This window comes from Heterocephalus glaber, unplaced genomic scaffold (genome assembly GCF_053883595.1).
Source record: "Heterocephalus glaber isolate CG9 unplaced genomic scaffold, H.glaber_assembly_v1.0 deba00001140, whole genome shotgun sequence".
Classification (NCBI taxonomy): Eukaryota; Metazoa; Chordata; class Mammalia; order Rodentia; family Bathyergidae; genus Heterocephalus; species Heterocephalus glaber.
Genome location: NW_028258200.1, coordinates 1,719,814 through 1,745,719, shown reverse-complemented (window position 1 = coordinate 1,745,719; position 25,906 = coordinate 1,719,814). Strand labels below are relative to the sequence as shown.

Sequence of the window (25,906 nt, the reverse complement as noted above, 5' to 3'; positions counted from 1 at the left end):
GCAAATATTTTCTCTCTCTCTTGTTTTTTTTTTTTTTGGTATGGGAATCGAACTTAGGTCCTTCTGCTTGCAAGACAGGCGCCAGAATCACTGAGCTAAATCCCTGGTGCAATATTTTCTCATTCTGTAGGCTGCCTTTTCATTTTGTTTCTTTATTTTTTCCTTTTTGGTACCAGGGATTGAACTCGGGATGTTCCGCTTGTGAGGCAGGTGGGAGAACCACTGAGCTAAATCCCCAGCCCTTTTCACTTTGTTTCTAGCGATAACATAGAACCTTTTAGTATAATGTAGTCACTTGTTCCTTTTTCCTTTTGTTGCCTATGCTTCTGATATTATATCCATGAATTCATCACCAAGATCAATGTGTATGAAGGTTTTCCTCTATGTTTTCTTCAAGGAGTTTTATAGTTTCCAATCTTATGTTGAAAATTTTAATCTATTTTGAGTTGATTTTTGTGTATGATACAAGTTAAAGTTCCAATTTCATTTTTTTATGCATGTGGATATCAAGTTTTCCAAACATTATTTTTTGGAGATAGATTATCTTTTCCCCATTTTGTAGTCCTGGCAATCTTGTCAAAATCAGTTGACCACATTTGCATAGATTTATATCTGAAATCTCTTACTTAATTTCAGTGGTCTTTATGCTAGTATCATTCTGCTTTAATCACTGTAAATTTCTAATATATTTTGAATCAGGAAGTGTGGTCCTCCTACTCTTTTTAAAAAATGTACTTACATATTTCTGCAGATCAAACAGGTCAAGGGAAAAAACCCCACATAGACTGGACTAGAAAAAAATCTATTTTTGTAATGAGGCTTATTTGAATACTGTTTCTTTTTATTGCTGAATAGTCTATCATTGGGTGGATATTGTTTACTCTTTCAGCAGCTGAAGAATATTTGCATTATTTCTAGTTTTAAGTGATTATGAGTAAAGCTTCTATCAGTGTACATTTACAGGTTTTTGTGAGAGCATGTATTTTTATTTCTTTGGGAAAACTAGCCAGGCATGGCCATATAGTAAATATAGACACTCCTCGTTTAACGACTGAGTTCAGTTGCTGCCACTAGTGTCATTAAGTGAATTGGTCACTAAATGAGGAATTGTATATAATACCTACATACATTACAATATGCAGAACAGAGAAATAGTCAAAGGAAACTCTTAACCTGATGACTTTGCTTTTATTTGCATAACTCTTCTATGTGTTACTGTAATGTATAACAGAATATAAAACTACAGCACTGTTTAGTATAATCAGCAGAAGCTACAGTACTGTATAAACAAAGGTGTACTGTACAAAAAACAGGTATTGAGGCTCTACAAACAAGATGTATAGAACTGTACCAAAATAAGACTGGTCATAAGTTTGAGCAATTATAACTAGTGTGTTCAAGTATCTCATTATGGCTTTAATTCCTATTTCCTATTGATGGAGGGTATCTTTTTATTTGCTTCTATTCCACCTATATGTCTTCTCTGCTGAAAGGTCTATTCAGATCTTTCACATATTCATTATCAGTTGCACCTAAAACACTTCCTAGTCTATAGCAGGAACTCAAATATACCTCAACTAACAGAATTAATGCATATAATATTTTCCTCCAAAAATAGGTAAAGATGTCAAACTTCTCAGTTTAGCAAACATGAAAGGTTTATGCAATCTTTAAATATTTTAAAATAAACAAACTAATTCTCATTTACAAACATATATGGTGGTATCAGATCCATTTAGTTCATCTTCACAGAATGACTTTATGAAGTGTGTTTCTGAGACAATAAATTTCAAACATAAATCAACATGGAGAATTAATAGTTTTTTGGGTTTTTGGGGGGTTTTTTTTGGTACCAGGGAACTCAGGACCTTGTGCTTGGGAGGCAAGCAGCGGCGCCACTGAGCTAAATTCCTGGCCTATAGTTTTTAACAGAAAAAGAAGCCTCATTATGGTTATAACATTATTTATTGTGGCAAGGGAGAACATTTTTCAATGGAGTCTCATTTTGATACCATTCATTGAGGTTATTGTACCAAATATATTTTAAAAGTAGAGTGGTGCTTAGAATAAAATATATGAAATAGAAGTACAGGAAAGTAGCATGTGACATAAAAAAGAAGTCCTATATGCGGTCATTTGTAAGAAGTCCTATATGCAGTCTTGTATATATAAATATTTTATTCTTATTTTATTGATAAAATTGGAAGATATTATATTAGTACAATTACATAAACAAGTCATAGTAATAAAATATTTTCTTAGCAAGAAACTAGGGTAAAGAATGATGTAAAATATTTAAAGAGAAACAGATTATTCAATTTTGACATTTTCTGACCACAGAGAAGTCCGACTTGTAATACAATTTGGGAAGTTTTTATTGCAATGAAGAATGTAGTATTTGGATCAGAGTATGAGTGGATGAAATGGAAAAATTTCTCCAAATGGTACTGTGGTGGTTACAATCAATCCCTATCATCTTCTCTGTTTCCCTGCTCTATGTTTGCTGAGGCTAGAACATTTAGAGTGGGTGCAGACGGCGGGAGAAGCAGACATTCTGGAGCAGCACATCAGTTCAGATAGTGCTCTTTGAGGAATGCTTACTAACCCTGCTGACCAATTCCAACTGTGAGGGTGTAAATTACATGTATCTTACCATTGAGTTTAGATCATAAATTAATAAAACAATCACAGATGATTATTATACTGAATATCACATCATAAAATGTAACATCAAGTTTAAAATCAAACTATTTTCCTAACTTGATGTCTCAAAGAAAGAAGAAATCATTAATGTATTAATGGATGTATTATTTCAAGAGTTTTTGTTTAATTGGTAAATTTGGCACAAATAGAATAGGTGATTTAACTATTCCTTAGAGATATGTTCTAATTTTAGATGGGATGTCATATATATTTTAAACACTAACCTACTTAGAATGTCTACATTTCTTTTAATTAACCCCTGACTCAGGAAGTGTTATGTTTCAAAGATTATAACAACATATTTAAAAATGCAGGGCGACATCAAATTAATAAATTAATTTAAAACTCTGTGGTCAAAGCATTATTTTTATTGCTAATATAAATCTGTTAATACAAGACAATTAAGATTATTAACAAGTCTTTAGGTGTGTTCTTAAGTAGGATCTGGTTATGTAACTTAAAATTCACAATTAAACATGCTGGGTCTGGAGAAGACCCCAGGTGGTCTGTAGTGTTAAACAGCAGATTAAAGTTGACACAACTAATTTCTTTAATCTTATTAGTGGTACAGCAGCTGTCAACTGTAACCATCTCTGTAAAGCCTTTTGAGACATAAACAAAATGCCTCAATATGTCAAATGAAGAAGAGTACTTATCAATCACTTTAGCTAATCAGCTTGCAAAACAATTTTTTTTAACTTTTATTGTCTGCTGGGGAAAGTTATTCACTTTTAGTAAACCTCAATCTAAAATTAGATATTTATAAGTATATTAAAATAGTCCTGCCTAGAAATAGGCGACAGTGGATGGTATTCTAAATTTCACCTATATTGGTAATTACTACTATTCCATTAACATTTACTAACAGGCTGATGTAGCAGACACACAGGTGTTCCAACTCTACACCACCCACATCGGGAAGTAAATCCTATGATAAATGTACATCATATTTGCCAGCTGATCTGAGCTTTGAAAAAGGGTGTTTAAGTAACACAGAAATGCTGTTTCTCTTTCATACTTCACTGCCAAATCTTCTCTGAACATTTTGTTTCACACTTACAAATAGCTACAAGTGGTTGTTGGTTCAGCTTTCTCAGTTTCTGTTAAGAGTCATTCCTCACCAGTTCGGTGAAAGAAATGACTGATCCACAAATCATTTCTTGTATCCACACCAATAAATCATCATGATACCTAAACTTCAAACCAAAAACCAATCAATCAAGCAATGCTTCCCCCACTAAAAGGTAAAAGCTAAACAAACAGAATAAAAACAAATCTTCAGCATCTCACAGGAATAACAGTATTTTTTAACCTTAGAGTTTAGAGACAGCAAGTTTAATATACATCATTTTCTGTACAAACTGAAGTTAGTAGAAAAAAGGTCAACCAGTCCCAGCTTGTTGGATGAGCATTTGACGTTTAATTCCTTTATTCATGTAAAATGATTATACAGGATAACTCTGGGAGGCTGAAGCAGAAGGACTGCAGATTCTAGACCAGGATGGGCAACTTAGCAACTCAGAGAGACCCTGTGTCAAAATAAATAAAAAAGGGTGGGGATAGCTGGGTACAGTAGTGTATGCCTGTAATCCCAGCACTCAGGAGACCGAGGCAGGAGGATCACTGAAAGTTCAAAGCCATTCTGGGCTACAAAGTGAGTTCACAGCCAACTTGAACTACATAGAGAGATCATGTCTCAAAAAACAAACATAAACAAAACAAAAAGGGCTGGGGATGTAGCTCAGTGCAAAGGCCCTGGTTTCAATCCCCAGTAACACACACACACACACACACACACACACACACACAAAACTATGCCCTAGAGAATTTGTAGAGTGACCTTGTTCTCTTCATTCTTACTTTCAATCATGAACATTCATTCATGCTTCCTTGATATGAAAGGATTTAGAAAAACAAGTATTTTTAAACATTATCCAGTTTTAAGAATCTTTAATATTACATTTAAAAGTATCAGGCTTTTTGGTCAGAAGGGAAAGAAATTCACTCAAAATGTTTGAAGTAAAAAGAGCCATTATTGCAAGGCTATTGGGAGCATTCACGTGAATCCAGGAGAAAGTGAACCACCAGCCCTCAGGAGGACAGGAACAATGCCACCTCTGTGGACTGGGGCTGCTTTCACTTCCCTTCCTCTCTCATGGAGCAGTACTGCCTCCTTTTTTTCTTTTTTTTTGCCCCAAATGGCCTCCATTAAATCCTGCTAAACTTGGAACGCACATAGACCTGTAATGGCCATCCCAGAAGTTACTACACATGCTTTTTCAAATTCAAATACATGTGCTTAAGAAAAAAAAAATGATTTAAAGTTTCTGATTTCCTTACCGCAAATTTCTAAGGGGGAGACTTGAGTGGCCCAGTTTAACCCTTTTTTTTTTTTTGGTACCGGGGATCAAACTTGGGACCTTGCGCTTGCGAGACAGGTGGCAGCACCACTGAGCTAATTCCCAGCCCTAGATTGGTTGCTTTTGAGTTGACTGTCCTCTTGAGTTTAACTGGCTATAGCCATCGAAGGAAGAACCACATGGCCTAAAATGTACCTGCTTAGGCATGAGTGCAATGCCTATAACAAGTAGTATTCACAATGCCCCCCCGAAAAAACAAAAAAGGAAAAAACAAAAGAAAGGGTGCTGCAGTGATTACAGCAAGCCAAGAGAAGAGGAGAAAGGGTAACCGGGAAGGAAGCTCATAGTGACAACTGGGAGAGTCTGGATTGTGCTGTAAAGTGCAGACAAAGCACAGATTTGACAGTAGATAAGCCCCAAAGAGAATAGATCCATGAGTCAAGAGACTGGCATCACAGAGAAGCAGGCAAGGCCAGGCATCTCAGGGAATGAAGTTTACAGACTTAGGACATGCAGCAAAACATTCCTTCTATCAAGAGCCTTGTGTGTGCCACCAGGGCATCTGTTCTGTAAAGGTGAGAGGCAGGCCACTATTAGTGATATTCAGAGTTTAGTATATCTCTTTTTCCATGACTGTAAGTTCCCTAAGACAGGCTTCATTTCAGTCTTGTTTCCATCCCCACACAGGCATATAAATGATCCCAAGCAGGAAATCCCTAGTTTCTGTGAGCATCAGGACTAGAGCCCTAGATTATTTACATGCTTCTGGAACACAATGGCATTATAAACTCTTTTCCACTATAAGATGAAATGTGTCTGTCTTCACGGGCCCAAAAGAAGGCCACATAAGGTTTTGGGGACAAAATCAACAGTCACAGGAGAATTATGCTGACATTCTTTCTGCCATATGGAAAGAACAAACATTCTTTCAAAAGGAATAGCATGGTTCTCTCAAGTTGCAGTCACACTCCAGATAGCAGTCTTCCCAAGGCTCACCTAGCAGAGGCCAGCATGTACTAGACTGGGGGGTAAAGAGGGTAATGTGTGTAGAATATCTGGCACAGTGCTGGACACCGAGAACACTCATAAGTGCCAGCTTCTGTCTCATCAATTCAAAGACCACATAGTTCAATGTTACAAAACAGATAAACTGCATAATGTCATGAGTTCTAGTTAATGTTGAAGAATCTGTGATACCTTATAAATTATCTTCCTAGTTATGATAGCTCTACTTCATGTCATTCTAAGAGTTTTTAAAAATTATTATATTTAATGACTACTGCTTTACCTGGATAGTACTGATTTACTACCATCAGATAAATGAACAGACTGTAATGAAGTAATAAATACCTTTACTAATACGAATAAATAGGTATCCTTTATAAAGGTCACAGCAATAGAAGCAGATAGTTTTCCTCATAGACTAAATTGGGTCAATTTTATACCTATTAAGTCTGCTCTGATTCTAAAGTTGTGATAAGGACAATGATAAATACAATTTTAGAATTCTCTTTGGCTTTTTGAGTAGGTAGCAGGATTGTGTATATGATACATATATATATTTGCAAAAATTTAAAGACAATCCCCCTACACCCATTGTCTAAACTTTAAGTAACAGTGTGGTTGAAATCAGGAGGGCCCTACTAAGCTGTGATGTGGTCACTGAAATGGATATATTTTTTCGCTGTTTTCACATACTGGAGGAAGAACGTATTCATGTATTTAAACAACTGTAAGATGTCATATGACTTACAAATGATGCATTTACTATGTCTCTTGATTCCAAGTAATTATGATCTAGCTGGGGAGCCTACAGTACCACAAATGGAGAAACTGGCAAGACAGTAGACACCACACTGCTAAACAGAGCTCTTCTCTGACCTATCTGATGCTTTTTCAATGATGAGATGAAGACACATATGTTCTATGGAACTTTAGGACTGGCACAAATTAAAGAAAAAGAAACTAAATTAGGGGCCAATTCACAATCAAAAGATCTTAACTGAGTAGGCAAAAATTCCTAGGATGAAGTTCAGATTTAGAACAAAAAAGTTCAAATAAAATTAATAGGTTATAGCTTCTCAGATGCCAAAGTGACAAACACAGGGATCGAAAGATCAGTGAGAGGCAGTGTAATGAGGAGTCAAAACAATAACTACAATAAAACTGGTAACAACTAAGCGCTATCTTTATGAAGCGACTTAGTGAAGACATGCACTTTAAATCCTCATCACAGTCCTACAAGGTAAGTATTAGTTTTGTTATTTAATTGAGGCTCTGTTATATTAAGTAATTTAGACCATGGTCACACAGCTAAGACATGAAAAGCATAAGTTTAAGCAGGGTCTGATTTATTTTCCATTATACCATGCTTTTGTTTGCTTCATACAGACAAGTCTACTATGAGAAGAAACATGGTAAGTGCCCTGAGAGAACAAACTTATGGAGCTATAGAGTTAACTCCCAAGCTTTTGTGTTATCCCAGAGTGTCAGGAACTATGAATACCAAGTAGGAAAAGGTGACACGGGGAAGGCTAAGCCCAGGGGCCATTCCTGCTGAGCTCTTACTGCTGCTGGAAAGACATGGGTAGGTGTGGTGTCAGAGAGTGCTGACTCTCACACTGTTTCCCATTGGTACTACAGCATATGAACATGTTATAAAGCACAACAAAGCTCTCATCCAGAGCAAATCCACTCTCTTATTTACATTACATGGGGTGTTATTTAAGCCCAAAGAAAATGGCAAGCCACCTTTATTTTCAAATATTAAAAGCTATGATAAGTAACTTATTTGTCTAAGCAGAAAAAAGGGCTAGCGTATGTTATCCATTCATTTGTATTCATTTTCTGTGATCAAAGTTTGGAGGCAGAATAACATGAGTCTTCCCAAAAGAAGATACAACATGGAATGAAAATTCCTTTGTTCCAGGGTGAGCTTTCTCAGCCTGGCAAACAATTTTACTGGAGCATATTTATTAGGAAGGTTGGCTTTGGATACTGCATCCTAAGTCTTTCAATAACAACATGAAAAGGACTAAGCAGCTGTATGGGCTATCTCTGCTTCCGGTAAAAGCAAAACAACCCACTGAGGATTTGGAAAAGTTTTAAAAATTTAAGTTTTCAAAAGCAGTACGATTCTTATTTTCATGCTTAAAAAAGTGCTAGGAGCATATGTTCATTCATAGGAAGTAGTCTTGCAGTAATCACAAGACAAAGCAGGAAATCTAACTCCTGAGGCACTGTGTGAAGTGCAAACAGAGTCAGGCAGAGTGGTGAGAAGATGGACAGGGAGCTGGTTTATTCATTCACACAGTGCTCAGAGCTGCATCCGGCTTGCATCATAAGACTTACAATGTCAACATTAAGACACTGGCTTATACTTCTCAAAGCCTCTGCTGTTTATCACTGAGGAAAATTAAATGATGTAGCATATTCTAACCAGTTTTCTCAGTAAGAGCCTGAAATGCCACAAGAGGCAGGAAGGAGAGTGTTTTAAGGTGGCCAAGGTTCATGGAGCTGGAGGGTGAGCTTTCCTCAGGGATGGGAGGAAGGTCTGGGTAGGTTGAGAGCGAAGTGAGAACCCAGGTACTAGGGGCAGCCCAAGGCCAGGACAGGGCTTTATGCAAAGAGGAGTTGGAAGGAAAATGAAAGTGTTTTTAAATTAATCTCCCGACTTATGTCCACCAGCATGCTCTGATTCTACGCTTACATCTCCAGTAGTTCTAGAATTCCTCTTGCCTTTTGCTGCTGAACCTGGAGCTTTCTGCCTGCAGATACCATGGCTTGAAGGATATCTACACCTTCCTTCCTTCATATGTACTTTGTCAGTGGAGCAAAGGAACTCAAAGAATTTGGACTTGGAAATACAGATGTTTCTTGTTTAATGACCTACCTGTTTAACAACTGTTCAGACTTATGACTTGCCTTTTTTTGTACAGTTCTGTACATCTTGTTGATGGAGCCTCAATGTCTTTTTTTATATAGTACACCTTGTTTATACAGCACTGTGGTTTTTGCTGATTGTACTGTATAGTACGATACTATAGTTTTATATTCTCTTATACATTACACTAGTGAATGTAAGAGTTATACAAAAAAAAGCAAGGTTGTCAAGTTGGAGTTTCCTTTGATTTTTTGTTCTGAATATCGTAATGTACATACTATATACAATTCATCATTCAGTGACCACTTCAGTTAATGACCCAGTCACAGGAACAGAACTCAGTCATCAAACCAGGAATGTCCGTATCTCTTCTTAAGTAGACTACACTGTCTTGAGTCAGGCACGAGTACTATTTAAAAACTCTCATCCAACATTTCTGAAACACTACAAAGAACTCTCACATGATTACTTCACTGATCCCCTTAGCAGCACTGTAGAGTATGATTCACATTTTTCCAAATGAGGAAACTGAATGAGAGGAAAGCATTTGCCCAAATTCTCCTTGCTAATAACAGACTAAGGTCAAACTGGAACCCAGGTTTGTAAGACTTCAAATTAAGTGCTATTTCTATTTCATCATAATGTCTCTCAGGAAAAAAGATAAATGCTTGGATTTTTTCCCCTGTTGTATCCTGTGGACAAACGACACATTTCCTTTATTGTGCTAAGTAGTAAAAAGGTTTCTCAGTGGTGTAAATTAACTTTGATCAAAACTTCTCATTAGAATTCTCAACACAGGAGTCTCCACAAAGTGCCCGGAAATTGTGCATATTCTACCTTGAAATACAGTACTTCTGAAATAACACTCTCTGCTATTATATCCCAGGAGGCCAGGGTCTGAAAGGTGACCCAAGAGGACAGAAAAGCAGAGATTAGGTCTGATCGCTGTATAGGATCCTTATGACAAAGAGCATTTTACAGTTAGTGACCAAAGTGCAATTCAGTTAGCGGCAATTTGGCTGGGACTCCAGACTATGGCAGTCTTGGCCTCAGAATGCTCTTCCTGTGTGGGGTCTTTGCTAATGTGTTCACCTCTTTATAAGCCAACAGCCAACGTTTTCTGTTACTACTATTCATTTTTCTTCAATTTCTGGAAGCAGAACTGCCCAGGAGTTCATCAATTTTTCTTGATTTAAAATTAGCACAGGTTATACACTGAAGAGATTTCCTAATAAGGCATTTTAGGATCAATTTTCTCCCTAATGGGAGGTGCAAACTTTTGTTATTCAACCTGAATATGCCTAGTTTTCTTGTGGTCGCATATGGAAGCCATATAGGGAAGGAATGACTCACAAATGAAACGTGAAAAACAGATTAAAAAACTATACTTACTTAGGAGGAATTCGTGAAACTGTGTTCACGTTGGTGGCTGGGACTGCCACTTGAAGGATGTGTTCAAGGGCTGTTAATCCACCAGCAACTTGAAATGCAATCTGATCTGCCACATTCTAGACAGAAATGTAAACAGAAGTTAGTCAAATTTCCCAGGCATAAAATTATAACTAAATGAAATAGTTTTACTACAAAACATTCAGTTGGTTTAGTTACCCTACAAATACCTGCTGAATGCTTACTCAGTGTAAGGAAATGGAGGTTAGTAGTGATGAATATAAAAGACATGTCACTGACTTTACTAAGCTTAAAATTCAGTGAACAGGGCCAATGTTCAGTAATGTGACTTTAAGTTCTTCATGAGAATAATGGGGGAACCAATTACACTTTGGGGATAGGGTCAGGACAGGCTTCTCTGGGTAAGTTAAGATTTTAACACAGGTGAAACAAAGAAAGCAGAGGGAAAAGTCATTTTATACAGAAATTTTACCAAATAAAAACCACATAATGTAATATTACTTTCTACCTTACAAAATAAACTGAATTCCACAAACATTCACTCTACTAGAATGATTTTATCTGGTAATACACGACAATCTAACAACCACATTTTTTCTTCATACTTAAGCTATTTTTTGGAGAATATTAAGTAACCATTTTAGAACTTGGCCTCTAATTATTTCTACACAATTTCCAAATTGTGTACAATTCTATGGGAAGGAACTTCTCCATGTTCCTTGCATTCCTTGGGCACGGGAAAGCGAAGAGTAATTCCATGCTACCCTACCTTAGTTTTTAAGCCTAGGCAGAATCATCACATCATATATAATGCAGAGTTCTATAGTTCACAAAGACTGGGCATTGCTTTGAAACACTAGAGTTTTAAGTTTTTTGTTTTTTTGTTTTTTGGTGGATGGAGAGGGATGGACATGATATGAGTATCCATAGGTCCTGTCAAACACATGTGCCTGATTCTCTAATGTTCTGAGCTCATAACCTGTTAATCAATGGCCCCAGAGCATGTGTGGGGGTCTGCAGCCTAACCAGGTGTGTGTCATCTAACTGTTCCTCCTCTGTGTACAGTAACACACACACACATAAATAGACAAACACATACTTTATAAAAATTAATAACTTCATTATGAATGGAAAAATGTCTATTTGCAATACAACTAACAATCAGAAAATTACAAGACTTAGGTGGCTTAGTAATTTATTTAAAACTAATGCTGCTACTATTCTTTCTTATTATGTTAGGATATCAGTATACTTAGAAAATAATAGCCTTTGTATTGTCATATAATATGTACAGAGAAAATTGCACTGTACATAATCTTACAGCTGAATGAGTTACAGCCAACTGAACACTGGAACAACTCCAAAATTAAAAAATAAAGCTCTGTGACTTGCCATAGCTGCCTAGCAGCAACCCCATTCATTATTTCTACCTCTTCCCTGAATGTAAGATTATCCTGACTTTCAAAAGCATGAATTATTTTTGCTTTCTTTTCAAATCTATATGAATCATACTTTATATATCTTACCACATTTACCTTCACTTGCTCATTGTTTCTAAATTCATCTATGTTGCTGCCTACAGCACCACTTCACTCGTTTTTCTTGCTGTGTAGTATTCCTTTTGCAACCACCTGAAATAACCACTTGTTTGAACTCTAGTTTGGTCTATTATGGAACTTCATGTAGACTTCATGTAGCTGTCATATAGTACATATGAATATTTTCTGGACTTGGTTTGGTAGTAAACAGTTATTGCTGGCAGTTACCAGTGCCAGGCCTTAGGTACCATGGAAGCAACTGAAGTCTAGGGAAAATGACAGAGTGATTCTGCATCAAGGTGAGGTACTAAATACCTAACACACCTTCTTTCATCTTATAATCAAATAGGAATAATCGATAAAATATGTAAGAATATTAAAAATGTATAACTATATTAAAAATAAAACATCTCTTTGAAACACGAATGGAGAAGCCACAGTAATGCACAGGGCAAGGAGCCAACTCCCAGCAGACTCCAAAGCACATGTGCCCTCTAGATGCTTCTTTCTTCCCAGTTTCCACCCTGCTCTGGCTCCATGGTCCTGCGCAGGAGCCAGGTTTTCCATCCTAGTCTGCTCCAGCCCTTGGTGCCTGCCTCCACCCGTGCTGGCTGCTCCCACATCAGCTCATCAGCTTGGGTTCTCAGTCTCTTACTCAAGGTTTCACAGCAACCTGTTAATCAGCTTTCCGAGTTCCAGACTCATCCCAACTTGTTCACACTCTACAGCACTGTTTCCCAAACTCTCTAAGATAAAAGCTAGTGCTTAGTTTTAAAGGTTTTTATTCCATTACACAGCAATGCTTTTGTGAAGTATAATGCAAAAAAAATACTGGACAAATGAGGGAAAGATGCATTACATAGCAGCTCAGATTTAAAAATATTTGATACAAGGAAGAAAGTTATTCTGTCAGTGGGCTAGAACCTACATTCAATTTGTGTGTTTATCTCATCCTGTCTAGGAACCCTTTCTTGACACTGGCAGGGGGACTCTATTTATGTAGCCTTGCTTCAGATGCAATAAGGAAACAGTCCCAAGAGTAAATGTGATCCTGGCTCTCTTTGCTCACCATATTCAACTCTTCCTCTCTGTCTATACAATGAGGCCCAAGTACCCTCTAATGATCCTTCAGAATTGATTCCTCTCTAAACAGGCTTCTTCCCTACAATGATCACATTTCTCCTATGACCACGTTCTTCAGTCACTGTGTTCTCAAGCACACTGTCCTGTTATGATGCTCCAGTTTTTCCTCTCTGTCTCCCCAATGCACTCTGAGCTTGCTGAAGGCAGACTATGCAAGGGTCTGTGAGGAATAAGCGCCCAGTCAATGGTTGCTGAGTGACATCTTAAGAAGGAAAATGGACAGAGAAACTTTTACATGATTTTAACTGTGGGGACACAGTCAATAATGCATCAGGAATGATCCCAGGATAAAATCCTCCATTCTTTGCCTGATGGAATTGAGAGCTTCATGATCAAAGTATGGGACTGTTTTTCAAGTTGAAGGACAAGTTCCTCTTAACAAAATGAAGGAAGGAGCTCAACTCTCCTCTCCTACTTCATTGCAGCGTGAAGTCTTTACACACTGGCATCTCTGAACTGGTAACCAAGGTGTCTCATCCCTCCGGCCCAGCAAACATGACCACTGACCAATGTGTCCACAGGGAATAGTAGCACCCCTACTATTCCCATGGACATCTCCACAGCGGGAGTGCACTGGGTTCACACTGCAGAAGTGGAGGGGAGAAAACTGAGTAAAAGCAGATCATTTTAATGTATACATCCATGCCTTAAAAAACACCCTGACTCAAAGCCTTTTATGCAGTGCCAACAGCATGGATATGACCTCTTGAAAGACTTAAGGCATAGGCTTCTACAGACATTGAACAGGATAAAAGCCAATTTCAGGAACATAAAGACCATCTGAAGCCAATTTTTTACTAATGCACTATTAAAGTTTCAATCTATAATTTGCAGCTTTTCAAGGGAATAAAGCAAAGTGCAAAACCACCTGTGAAATTAAAAAACAAAAACACAACCTCTCACACCGCCCCCCTTGGCTGGAGGAGGTTCTGGCTATGTGTCCCTTGAATTGAAGATGCAACAAGCCACCTTTGGACTCTTCCACAGAGCACGGCTTGGTGCCCTCCTAGCTTCTCCTCTGTGTCTCTTGTCAACCCTATCCATTCCACCAGCTTCATTCCTCCGCATGGCCCAGCCTCTCTTGTCTGAAAAGAGCACAGTGACTCATCTTGGCCCTGGGTCCTGCCACAGAACAATGCCCAATGGTGAATGACACAAAAAAAGAAGGAAAAATGAAATTATTTCTCTGAGAGAGCAAAAAGTTCCTGTGAGATATGACAGATTAACACAATATAACGGCCTGTAAGCATAACGAAGAGTAACATCCTCTGTATTCTGTTCTTCAACACAGGACAGATGAGCAACTCTGCTGCCTCTCTCTAAACTGAATGCAGATGAAACAGTCCTGTGATGTCTGAGGTGACTTCTTCACCTTACAGGGACAGAAAGGGGAAGTCAAGTTGGCTCTACATGAGCTGCTTGAATGTTAAAAGTAAGAGAGAAACATTACAAAACAACTCAAGCACATGCTATTGGACACTTTATATGGAAATTTTAAAAAAAGAAATACCTTTTACACAACAACCAACCAGACTTAAGGACGCGGAAAGCCTCCAGTCACTCATTGCTTCCTAGTCACTTTCTTGTGCCTGTTATTTGGTACCTCCTGGACACTCCTCTCCCTCCATTTTTGGACACCTAATGCCACATTGGGACTGAATACTCCCCAAACATGCTGCTTATACTTTTCTTCTCTTCTCAATGTCCAGAAAAATAAATACACTAAAAATGCTTAACCATACTAGGGATAATCAAAATACTGTATATGGTGAATGTTTACATTTTAAAAAATGTATTACAGTAAAAGATATACTGCCATTAACCTGCCTCTCAACACTCCCTCTTGCTTTAAACACACTTAGCCTATTGTTCTTCTCATTTTCTGAAGCAGTTCTGGAACTCCTCTTTATCATGAGGTGTGGTCAAAAATATGGTGAATATTGCTGCCAAGAGCTGTCCGACAGAAAGACAGGCTCATAAAAACATGATGCTGTGTCCTCATCCACTTTATTCACCAGAGCTGGGACCATGTGACTTCTGGCTGTTCCTCAATCAAAATGACCATGAAAGAGAAATGCTTGAATTAATTCAGGACATTGAAGCAGACATGACAGCTCAACTAAATACAATCTGGAAAGAAGACTCCAGAACTGCTTCAGAAAGTGGCAAGAATGATGAGATAAGTGTGTTCAAAAAGCAAGAGGGAGTATTTGAGGGAGACTAATGGCAACATGTCTTTTTCTTAATGGATTTTTTTTGGTACAGGGGATCAAACTTGGGGCAGCGGGGCAGGCAGTGGAACCACTGAGCTAAATCCCTGGCCCTTAATGGATTTTTAAAAGTTTAAACATTTACTATATATTTCAATCATACCTCATAATTATTCTCTGTATCCCAATTGCCAGCTTCTTAACTTGTAATGTTCAAATGCTACTCTAACCCCTTAAGACCCAGATCAAATGATGCTTCTTTCAATAAGCCTTTCCTGAATCCCTCAATGAAAGTCAAAGTTCTCTGTGTATTTTATTAAAAATTATGGATGGATAGATGAATCTGTCTGTCCACCTGTCTGTTTATATCTTTGGTACTGGGGATTGAACCCAGCACTGAGCTACTTTGCCAGGTATGCATGCATTCATTCATTTAGAGACAGGGTCTCACTAAGTTGCTAAGTTGCCCAGGCTGGGCTTGAATTCATAATTTTCCTGCCTCAGGCTCCTAGAATGCTGGGATTAGAAATGTGTACCTTTACACTTGGCTCAATACTTAGCTACTTTTCTTTTGTGGCCCTTATCCTTTGCTACTTTTCCCATAGTTACCTGTGTCCCTGTATTAAACCATAAAGCCTCAGTGTTTCTATCTCTGCATTCCCAATCAGGGTTGGGCACAAGACGCACACACTGTAGATCACATGTGAAATCTGTTCAATGACTGAAAACATCTTGTTCTAGGAAGGTAAACTAAATGTACACTTCCTTTCCTTTTTTCCCAAACACTCTGCATTCAGACAAGTAAAACTGGAAAATGCTTACAGGAGCTTTATAATTAATTCTTATTTGAGAAAGAATACCTCTGAAGATGAAGTGGACACCTTAATGGCTCTGCCTTCCTCTGCTCTCCCCCACTGAGCAACTGACAACTCACTAATAGGATTAGCAGCTCCATTCTAAATAACCCAGCTTAGCTAAAGGCCAGGAAAAAAGACAGCCTCAATCTGAATTACATGGCCCTGGGAATCCATCCAATTATTAACCAGAGTAACTGTTATTACTACTCCCAATCAAAGGAGAGGCAGCTGCTAATCTTTGGTGGCCTGCAAAGGCTGGTGGCCTTTGTACTTGACTTCTCTGTAGATAGTAATTATGTTCTTTGTGATCATGGAAGAGGGCCTTCCTAGCCTTTCAGATGGAGGTGGCAGATGGGGAAAACTGTCTGCATGTTCATTAGCAGGATAGGCTAGATTTCTTCTAAGCATCTGTGGCAACTTAAGACCTGTTTACAGATAACACAAGAAGATCTTGGCTAGTCCATAAATTTAGAACTCAGTCACCTAATTTATAGAGATGGGATCCTGAAGTAATTTTTTTTATGGTTGTTCTCTCCTTCATGTAAAAACTTTCCTGACACTTAGGAGATTTTCACTATGTTCATCTTTTAATGTTAGTTTAAAAGAAGCAAGCAATAACAAGCTGATATTTCTCCTGTTTTTCCTGAATAAGCTTTCTAAGCCAGTTCTGTTGGCTTCTGCCTAATCCAGTAACCTACAGAAACAGCTCTGCTCAGTTCTTCAGCTGTAGGCACCAACACTGAAACGGCTCAGGTTCGGAGGGCAAGAATATCACAAGACTGAAATTATAAACTTGTGGGAATGTGGTGCCAAAAGAAAGTGAGATTACAAATTATAGGCTGAAGGTTTAGGTAATATGGTAAGTGGGGCTGAGTGAGGCTAGAAAAGCTTTCTCAAGATCAGAGGAGCAATTTCTTTGTGATGCTAATTAGGACTTGGACCCTTTGGAAGGGTCTCCCAAAGGGAGCTGAACCCTATCATTTCTGACTCATTTGAACTAAGGCAAAAGGGAGCAGGTGAGAGAGGGTGGCACAGCAACTAAAGGGGAGCAGCAGGACATAAGATGAATGCTTTCTCTAAGATAGGGGAGCAAAGACACTATTCATTACTACAATCCAATAAAATTCACAAAAAAAGTTTTCTTTTTTAAAATCTTCCTTACCTCAGCTCTCCACAGCTGCCAAATAGCAGGCACTGGGCTGGCCCAGCACTCAGAGTCTAGTGAGAAAAGCCTTAAAAATGCAGGAAGATCACAAATTTGAGCCCAGCCTGGGCAACATAACAATTTAGTGAGACTTTGTCCCCAGATAAAAAATAAACAGGACCAGGGATGTAGCTCAGTGCCAAGGGACAGGGTTCATCCCCTAGTATTACAATAAATAAACACAATATGGTCATACAGATGCTATAAGGAAGGGATGTACCAAGAGGAGCGTGCACAGGAAGAAATGATTCCTCTGACCAGTTCTTTAGGACACAATGAGTGTCAATATGGTCAGTTTTCTGAACTATCATGCTGTTATGTTAAAAGACAAAGAATCCCTATCTACAAGCTTCCTTTTAGAGCTCTTTTATAGTACCACTTTTCTCAACTTCTAGGTAAAACTTTAGGTTTAAAGCAGAACCTGAGGAGTTTTACCATAAAAGTTTCCTTCTTTCCTTGTCCCTGCATCTGAAGGGTCCTGAGTATTTTAAAGTTTGGAGGCAAAACATGTTTGGAACCATAAGACCATGAAGCGTTTGCCTCGAGCAAGCAGGTGGTATGGCCAAGATCCAGTAACATGGGTGAACTCTTCTGGCCTCAGCAGCTCCCAGGGAGCTCAGGGGCCCTTTTTGAAGATGACAATGGAGGGAGAAGAGGATTCCTACAGTATCTGGATTTCTCACCACCACAACACTTGAGCTTCTTTGCTGATCTATTTATATAATTATGAAGTGATCATACTGATTATTTACTTAAATGCAAGCTAGACTGAGTATCTAACAGCTGGGATTATGTTTATATGGGTCTAGCAAAAGTAGTCATTCAATAAATATTTACTGAATGAAAGAATTAGAGCATAGTCTAATTTTTGGCTCTCTGATACCCGAAATTCTCTTAAGAAGAGAGAAAGTCCATAAACACACAATGAGAAAGGTAAGGCTTAGAAACATCCATGTGCTTGAGAAAACCACAGTAAGGGTCCAGGTCTGGTCCTTATCTGTGGACAGGGAAGGCAGATCCTGTCTTAGGCCTACCTGAAGGGGACAAGCCCATAAAGGAGAGGCCAGAGGCATGAAGGTCAACTGCTGGGCCTTTGCCTGCCATCTCTGCTTATATTCTGCTGTATTCATCTTGGCTTCTTAAATGCTTAAGATACAAGAGTGACAACAAACCTAAGGTGAGAACTCAATTTTACTTAAAGTACCAACCTGGAGAGAACTACTGAAAGCAGTATCTTGAGGGCTTACTATGTGACAGGCCCTTGGCTGTTCTCTAACACTCTGATGATAACGCTGTAAGGTAGAAATCAACATTACTGTTTTACAGCTAAGAAAACTAATCTTAGAGGAGTCAGTTACTTAGTCATATTTATACAGTGAGCAGTGACAGAACTGGGGACTGACTCTAGGTTTATCAGATTTTGGAATCTGTGAAGCAATTACACCAAGATTGCTGTGGGGAAAGCTAGTGTATGGCTGTAGGTATGTGTCTTTTTGCACACTTATCACGAAATAGTCCAAGTTTTTAAAACCTTGGTCTCAATATTATTAGAATATTTTTAATTTATTTTGAAATAATTTTAGATTATTATAAGGATAGCAGAGTTTGTGTATGTCTTAATCCAGCTTTCCTTTATGTTAACATCTTACCTAGAGAAATACATTGGTACTATACTTTTAACTACTTACTATATCCTTTATTTGGGTTTTCTCAATTTTTCCACTGGTATTCTTTTCCTGATCCAGGATCAGATCTAAAATACCACATTGCATCCAGCTCAATCCTATTTTGAAGACAAAAGTAGCCTGAAAGGAGGGATCCTGAGCTCTCTTCTATTAGCATTCTCCAGCAGCTTTAAAAAAATTCTTGAAATAATCCAGACTCAGAAAATGTAAAGGAATGTAAGTTTGATCATCACAAGTAAATAAAAAAGGAAATGAAAGAGCTAACAAGATTCTAAGGGACTGAAATATGAGCAGTTCTTCTAACTGGCAGTTCAGCTCTTGAGACTGTCAGGAAACAGGAAGAAATATGCACACAGCAGGAGGAGGCAATCTCCAGGAGGCCCAGAATGTGGGGCCAGGGTTAGAAGACACCCCAGGTGGCCCACAGTGGGCTCCCTGCTGCTCCAGCCCAACTAGCCCTCCACTCCTTTCTTAGGTCAAGCAGTCTAAAAATCCATTCCCTCCTGATGCCAGTGGACTGGAACGCATCACTGTAGACTCTGCTCCCAATGTCAGCACAGATACTGCTTCCTGAAAAGTCTTTAGGGGAAGTCTTTTCTGGTGTTCCTATGATGAGATATTTATTGCAAGAATTTTTTTCCAAGAAGCAGCTGAGTAATAAGCCTTGTGATGTGGCACACAGAAAGTTAGGCTCAGCTGATTTTATAAATGACCCTACTAGGATGCATTGGGTACCTGACTGAGTCCAGAAGAAATGAAAGAAAGGAAATGGCTAGTGATGGGCAACTTAAAGAGTTTTCTCAGATTGATTACCTGGAGGCTGTTCTCTGGTGTAGTCTACCGTCTTCTGTAGCATCAAAAAGGGTATGTGGGGTAAATACAGAAGGCAAAAACAGTACAAACTGTTACTTCTGAGACTATGTGATAAAATGTGGAAAGGAAAACGGCAAAATGCGCGGCCATTCAGATTCTTGAACCTCAAGGTGCCTAGGTCAAACTCTATTTTGGTCATGGATGAAAACTACTTAACAATGCTAAATTTCTTTTTCTTTTTATTTATTTTTTATTTTTTGGTACCAGGGATCGAACTCGGGTCCTTGTGCTTGAGCAGCAGGCGGCGAAACCAACAATGCTAAATTTCTGATCTCCATTAAAATGTTCCAAACGGACAGAGAAACTGGGGAAATTGGAGACAAACCAGAGAATAGATTGAAGCAGTCTGGAATACTAATCCTGGCTCCTGGGGAAAGGGATCTATCTCAGCAAACGTAAGTGTTGGACCTCAAGTGCCTAGGAGAAGGGTGGACACTGAGAAGATCCTCAAATATTATGCCAAATGGGTGAAGAGGAGTCAAAACATCAAAATGTAACCAAACACAAGGATACATCACTGGGAGACAGACTATAACTGAAGACATCTATACAGTAGGGACAGTTTGTCTATCTTAACTGCTCATCAACTTGCAGCACAAAAACAATAGAAATGTAAGAAAGCAAGGCAACAAGATGCCTCTAACAACTCCTAGCCCCTCAAAAGTTGGTCTCATGGACATGGAAGTAGAGAAAATTATAGGAAAAGAGCAAAGAAATCAAATGGTCAAAATGTTTGAAGAGCTCAAAGAAGAAACACATAAGCAATTTCATAAGATGTTTGGTGAGCTTAAAGAGGATTTTATTAAACAGAAAATGGATTTTACTAATAAAAGGTTCAATGAGCTTAAAGAAGAAACAAACTATAAACTAATTGAGTTAAACAAGATAATACAAGATATGAATGACCTGTTTGGTAAAGAATTAGAAATTATGAAAAGAAAACAAGCAGAAATATAAGATATGAAAAATACAATAGAAACCAGGGCTGGTAGATTCAACCAATGTAAGGTCATAGTGTCAGAAATTGAAGATAAAGTGGATGAAGTAGATCATAAATTCCATGATATCTAAAAATGACAAGACACCGTGCAAGCTGTATCCAATAAGTGTTGCATGACTCAAAAAACAAAAACAAAACCATCAGAATTATAGGAATAAAGGAAAAATTAGAAGATGGCTCAAAAGATATAAAAAAGAATTTGCTAAAATCATAGCAGGACATTTTTCAAATCAAGGGAGAAATTTCAATAGTCATGTACCAGAGGCATTTAAAACCTCAAATAGCTATGACCAGAAAAGAAGTTCTCTACATAATATAATAATCAAAATTCCAGAAACAAACGGAGAGAATACTAAAAGCTATCAGGGAAAAGCAGCATGTTACTTATAAAGGCAAGCCTATTAGAATTACTGTATTTCCCCCAAAATAAGACCTCACCAGAAAACAATCAGCCTCGAAAACTGAGATAAAAAATCAGCCTATTCTTTACTTACCTGCCTTACAAAGTAGCCGCTGAGCAAGAGAATAGTGAAGGTAGGTAAGACAAAGATAAGGTGACTGGGGCCAGAATTTTTGTTTCCTCATTGACTCCAGTCAGTCTTATGTTATTCTTCTTTGCATCATCTAGCAGCTGCTGGATTGATTTCTCATGTTCCCTTATAATTTTGAAGCAATTTTTCTTTTCCTGGTCATTAATTGCAATCTTATCTTCTGTATCTGAAATTCTGTCCTCACATTGGCTCATTCTGCTGTGTAGACTTTCAATGGAGTTTTTCATCTCTTGGAAATCTATTTGCATCTGTTTTATGGATTCCATTTGTTTCCTATGTTGGGATTCCATCATGTTCCTGAGTTCCTCTCTAGATTTATTAATCATGTCTTGCACTAGGAGCACAATTTCTCCTGTTATCTGAGAAATTATTTCTGATTTCATTTTTTCCAGATCCCCTTTTGTTGCCCGTTCAGTGGATCCAGGTGGTTGAGTAACAGAGTGTTCCATCTCATTTCCCTTTGGGGTTGCTGTAGGTGATCTGCAAGTCTGGTTTTGAGACTTACTTATGTGTTTTCTCATTTCGACTGGGGCGGGGGGCTGTTGGCGCCTGCACGGATTACCTCCTCTGAGCTGGGAGAGGTGGGACAGGGACCGGGAGCAACGGTAGGTATGGTGGCCCAAAAGCCCTTTCCTCTAGGCTGGGAGCAGTGGGAGGGATGGTGGCCGGGAAGCCCCTTCCTCTGGACCAGGAGCAGTGGGACGGTGGCTCAGAAGCCCCTACCTCTGGGTCGGGAGTGGCAGGACTCAGTACAGCGATCTGGGGGTCTGGTGTCCTCTGCATCTTTGTAGTGTGGAACCAGGTGGCTATACAGAGGAGCGGGGAGGGGGAAGGGGGTGCCCAGTGGATTGTTGCCGGGGCACGGGCTGATTTGGCGTGTTCCGCGCAACTTGCGACCTCCGTAGGGCATCCGCCCGGAATTTTTGATCTTTAGTTTTCAAGGCTAATCATTGCCTGGCTAGGTCTTATTTTCAGGGAAAAAGGGTGGAGAAGATCTCTCAGCACAAACCTTAAAGGACAGGAGAGCTTGGAGTGAAGTATTTCAAGAAAACAATTTAGTCTTCAAAACGGACAGAAAAGTAAAGACTTTCCATGAAAAAGAAATCCTGAAGGAATACATGGCCACTGAAGTAGCACTGCAGAAAAACCTTAAGGGAAACCTGTACAGAGACAGGGATGCCATCAGTACTAAACAAAACAAAACAAAACAAAACAAAATAACAACAAATATATATATATCAAGTGGGAGAGTACAGTAGTTAAATAAAAGGAAAAAATAAAGGAATAAGCACTGAAAAAAATAATGCACTGACAGGATTCAGTAAGCATCTTACAATAACAACTCTCAATGTCAACGATCTTAATGCCCAATCAAAAGACACAGACTAGCAGATTAGATCAAAAAACCAAAATGCAACCATATATTGCCTACAAGAGATACGACTCATTCAAAAGGATGCTCACAGACAAAAAGTGAAATGATGGCCGCCAGCATCGAGGACCAGGGCTCCCCCAGCACAGAGGAGGTGAAACTTCCGGGCCTTTGTACCACTGCCCCCAGCACCAAGGAGGTGAGCCGCGTGGCTGCCAGCAGCACACATCTGCCCCAACCCCCAGGTGAAATGAGAAGACACATAAAAAAATCTCAAAACCAGACTTCCAGATCACCTACAGCAACCCCAAAAGGAAACAAGATGGAACACTCTGATACTCAATGACCTGGACACCCTGAACTGACCCTGAACTGAACAAAAGAGGATCTGGAAAAAATGAAATCAGAAGCAATATCTCAGATAACAGCAGAGATTGTGCTCATAGTGCAAGACATGATTAATGAATCTAGACAGGACACAGATAAAAAAATAGAGAAGCTGAGGAACATGATGGGATCCCAACATAGGAAACAAATGCAATCCATAAAACAGATGCAAACAGATTTCCAGGAGATTAAAAACTCCACTGAAAGTTTACGCAGCAAAATGAGCCAATGTGAGGACAGAATTTCAGATATAGAAGATAAGGTTGCAATTAGTGACTAGGAAAAGAAAAATTTCTTTAAAATAGTAAGAAAAATTTCTTTAAAATAGTAAGATATCAATCCAGCAGTTGCTAGCAACTGCTAGCAGCATTGCAATGCGTGACCAGTAAGAGAAAAATTTCTTCAAAATACTAAGGGACCACTAGAAATCATTCCAGCAGCTGCCACACAACGCAATGAAGAATAACATAAGACTGCTCGGAGTCAATGAAGAAGCAGGAGAGAATGCAGATGACATAAAAAAACTGTTCACAGAAGTGATTGCAGAAAACTTTCCAAGCAGGGGAAAAGAACTTGACATACAGATAAGTGAGGCATAATAAGGACTCCAACTAGCCTTGATCAAAAACAATCTACACACAGGCATATAATTGTTAAGATCCCAGAAACCCAACAGAAGAACAAAGTTCTACAAGCAGTTAGAGAAGAGAAACAATTCACATACAAAGGCAAACCCATCAGAATCACAGCAGACTTCTCAACACAAACCCTCAAGGCAAGAAGAACTTGAAGTGACGCATTTCAAGCCCTAAAACAGCCTCCAACCCAGATTGATGTACCCTGCAAAACTATCTTTCAAAATTGATGGAGAAGTAAGATACTTTCATGACAAAGAGCACCTTAGGAACTTCATGAATACCAAACCAGCACTCCAAAAAATTTTAGACACTATCCTAGGAAAAGACAATGAGGATCACAACCCTAGGAAGCCCAGCAGAATGAATCCATCGGGCGCAACAAGAAATTCAACACAAAGGGGGAGAATCCAACCCAAAGAAAAACTCGTGACAATGATAAGTCAATATGTATCAGTTATAACCATGAATGTTAATGGTCTCAATTCACCAATCAAAACAAATAGACTGGCAGAATGGCTCAAGAAGCAAGATCTAACAATATGCTGCACACAAGAAACACAATTCAAAAAGAAACTCATAGATTGAAAATTAAAGGGTGGAAAACAATACTCCATGCGACAGGAACCTGAAAAAAAGCAAGAGTAGCTATCCTCTTTGCAGATCAAGTAGATTTCAAACCAAAATCTGAAACATTCTGGTCCCAGGAATTTCAGATAAGGGATACTTAACTTGTATGTACAAATCTATTGTGAAGACGTGTTTTCATTCCTCTCAAGTAAAAACTTAAGAACAGGATTGTTGGTTCTTAACAGTAATACAAGAAATTTCTATATTGTTTTCCAAAATGGTTTTATCATTTTACATTCACATTAGCAGTATTAGAAAGTTCTAACCGGTTCACACCTAAGCTGACATTTGTTCTTTCAAAACTTTTAACTTCATCTCCCTAATGAGTGTATAATTCAATCTTGTTATTGTACTGATTAGTATTTTTCTGATTCTAGTGTTGCACACCTTTCCTTGTGCTATACTGGTTATTTATCATCTTCTTGTGTCTACTTTTTAATTGGATTGTCTATTAATGAGCCATAAGAGTTCTTTATATATTCTGGTCATAGGTTACACACAATATAAATATGGTCTGTTTAAGGACTATTTTTCATTTTCTTAACGATGTCATTTAAAGTTCTAAATTTTGATGGAATCTCATTTATCAATTTTTTTCTTTATACATCCTGTTTTTTGTATCCTAGGAAATTCTTGCCTACCCTAAAATCATGAATATTTTCCCTTATAATTTCTTCTCAGTTTTATAGTTTTAGTCTTTCATATTTAGGGATCCTTTCAAGTTATTTTTATATATGGAAATAAAGGGTTGAGGTTAATTTTTTACAAACGGATACCAGGTGTTCCAGTACCATTTGTTGAAAACACTTATCTTTTCCTCTGGTCTTGAGTTGAGTTTATGTTCTATAAAATGTTAATGTTAAATAATCTTTCCAAAATCAGTGGACCATATATGTGTGGTTCTACTTTTAGATTCCCTGTTTTATTTCATTGATCTATATGTCTTTCCTTACACCAACATTGCCTTGATTACTGTAGTTTGAGAGGAAGTCTTACAATTAGGTAATAAATGTCTTCCAACACTACTATTTTTTTTGCTTTTTACTTTTCTAGGTCCTTTTACTCTTACATTAGTTTTAAATTGCAATATCCAATTCTTCATTTGTAGCAAGTATACATAGACCTGAATTTTTTTTAAAAAAATTATTGTATTGGTACATTTTAGGTATACAATATAATGACATTCATCGTTGGAAATTTGCACCTTTACATAATCCCTCTTGGTTCTTATTTTTTTCCCATTCCCCAGCCCTCCCTTCAACCCCTCCATCCCTCCCTATTTACAAAGACTTTGTTTCCATTTTTTCCTTTTCTTACACTAATTCCATTCCCTTCTTTCCTTTCCCCTGCCCCTCCCATTTCCCCTTCCTCTTTGCCCTTTTTCTTCCTATTTCACATTATCTATTATACCTTTTAGTCCTTATTTACACTTTCAGTTTCTCATACTAGAGAAACCATTTGGTAT

General features: G+C 38.2%; 1 protein-coding gene across 9 annotated transcripts in view; it reads right to left on the bottom strand.

The window, feature by feature from the left end:
- The window catches only part of Scaper (S-phase cyclin A associated protein in the ER), a 375,238-nt gene that overhangs the window by 108,628 nt on the left and 240,704 nt on the right, over positions 1-25,906 (bottom strand). For all 9 annotated transcript variants that reach the window (XM_004872072.3, XM_087210281.1, XM_087210282.1 and 6 more), the window contains one exon: positions 10,339-10,454. In XM_004872072.3, the coding sequence (XP_004872129.1) occupies positions 10,339-10,454 (116 nt within the window). The remainder of the gene's footprint in view (positions 1-10,338; positions 10,455-25,906) is intronic.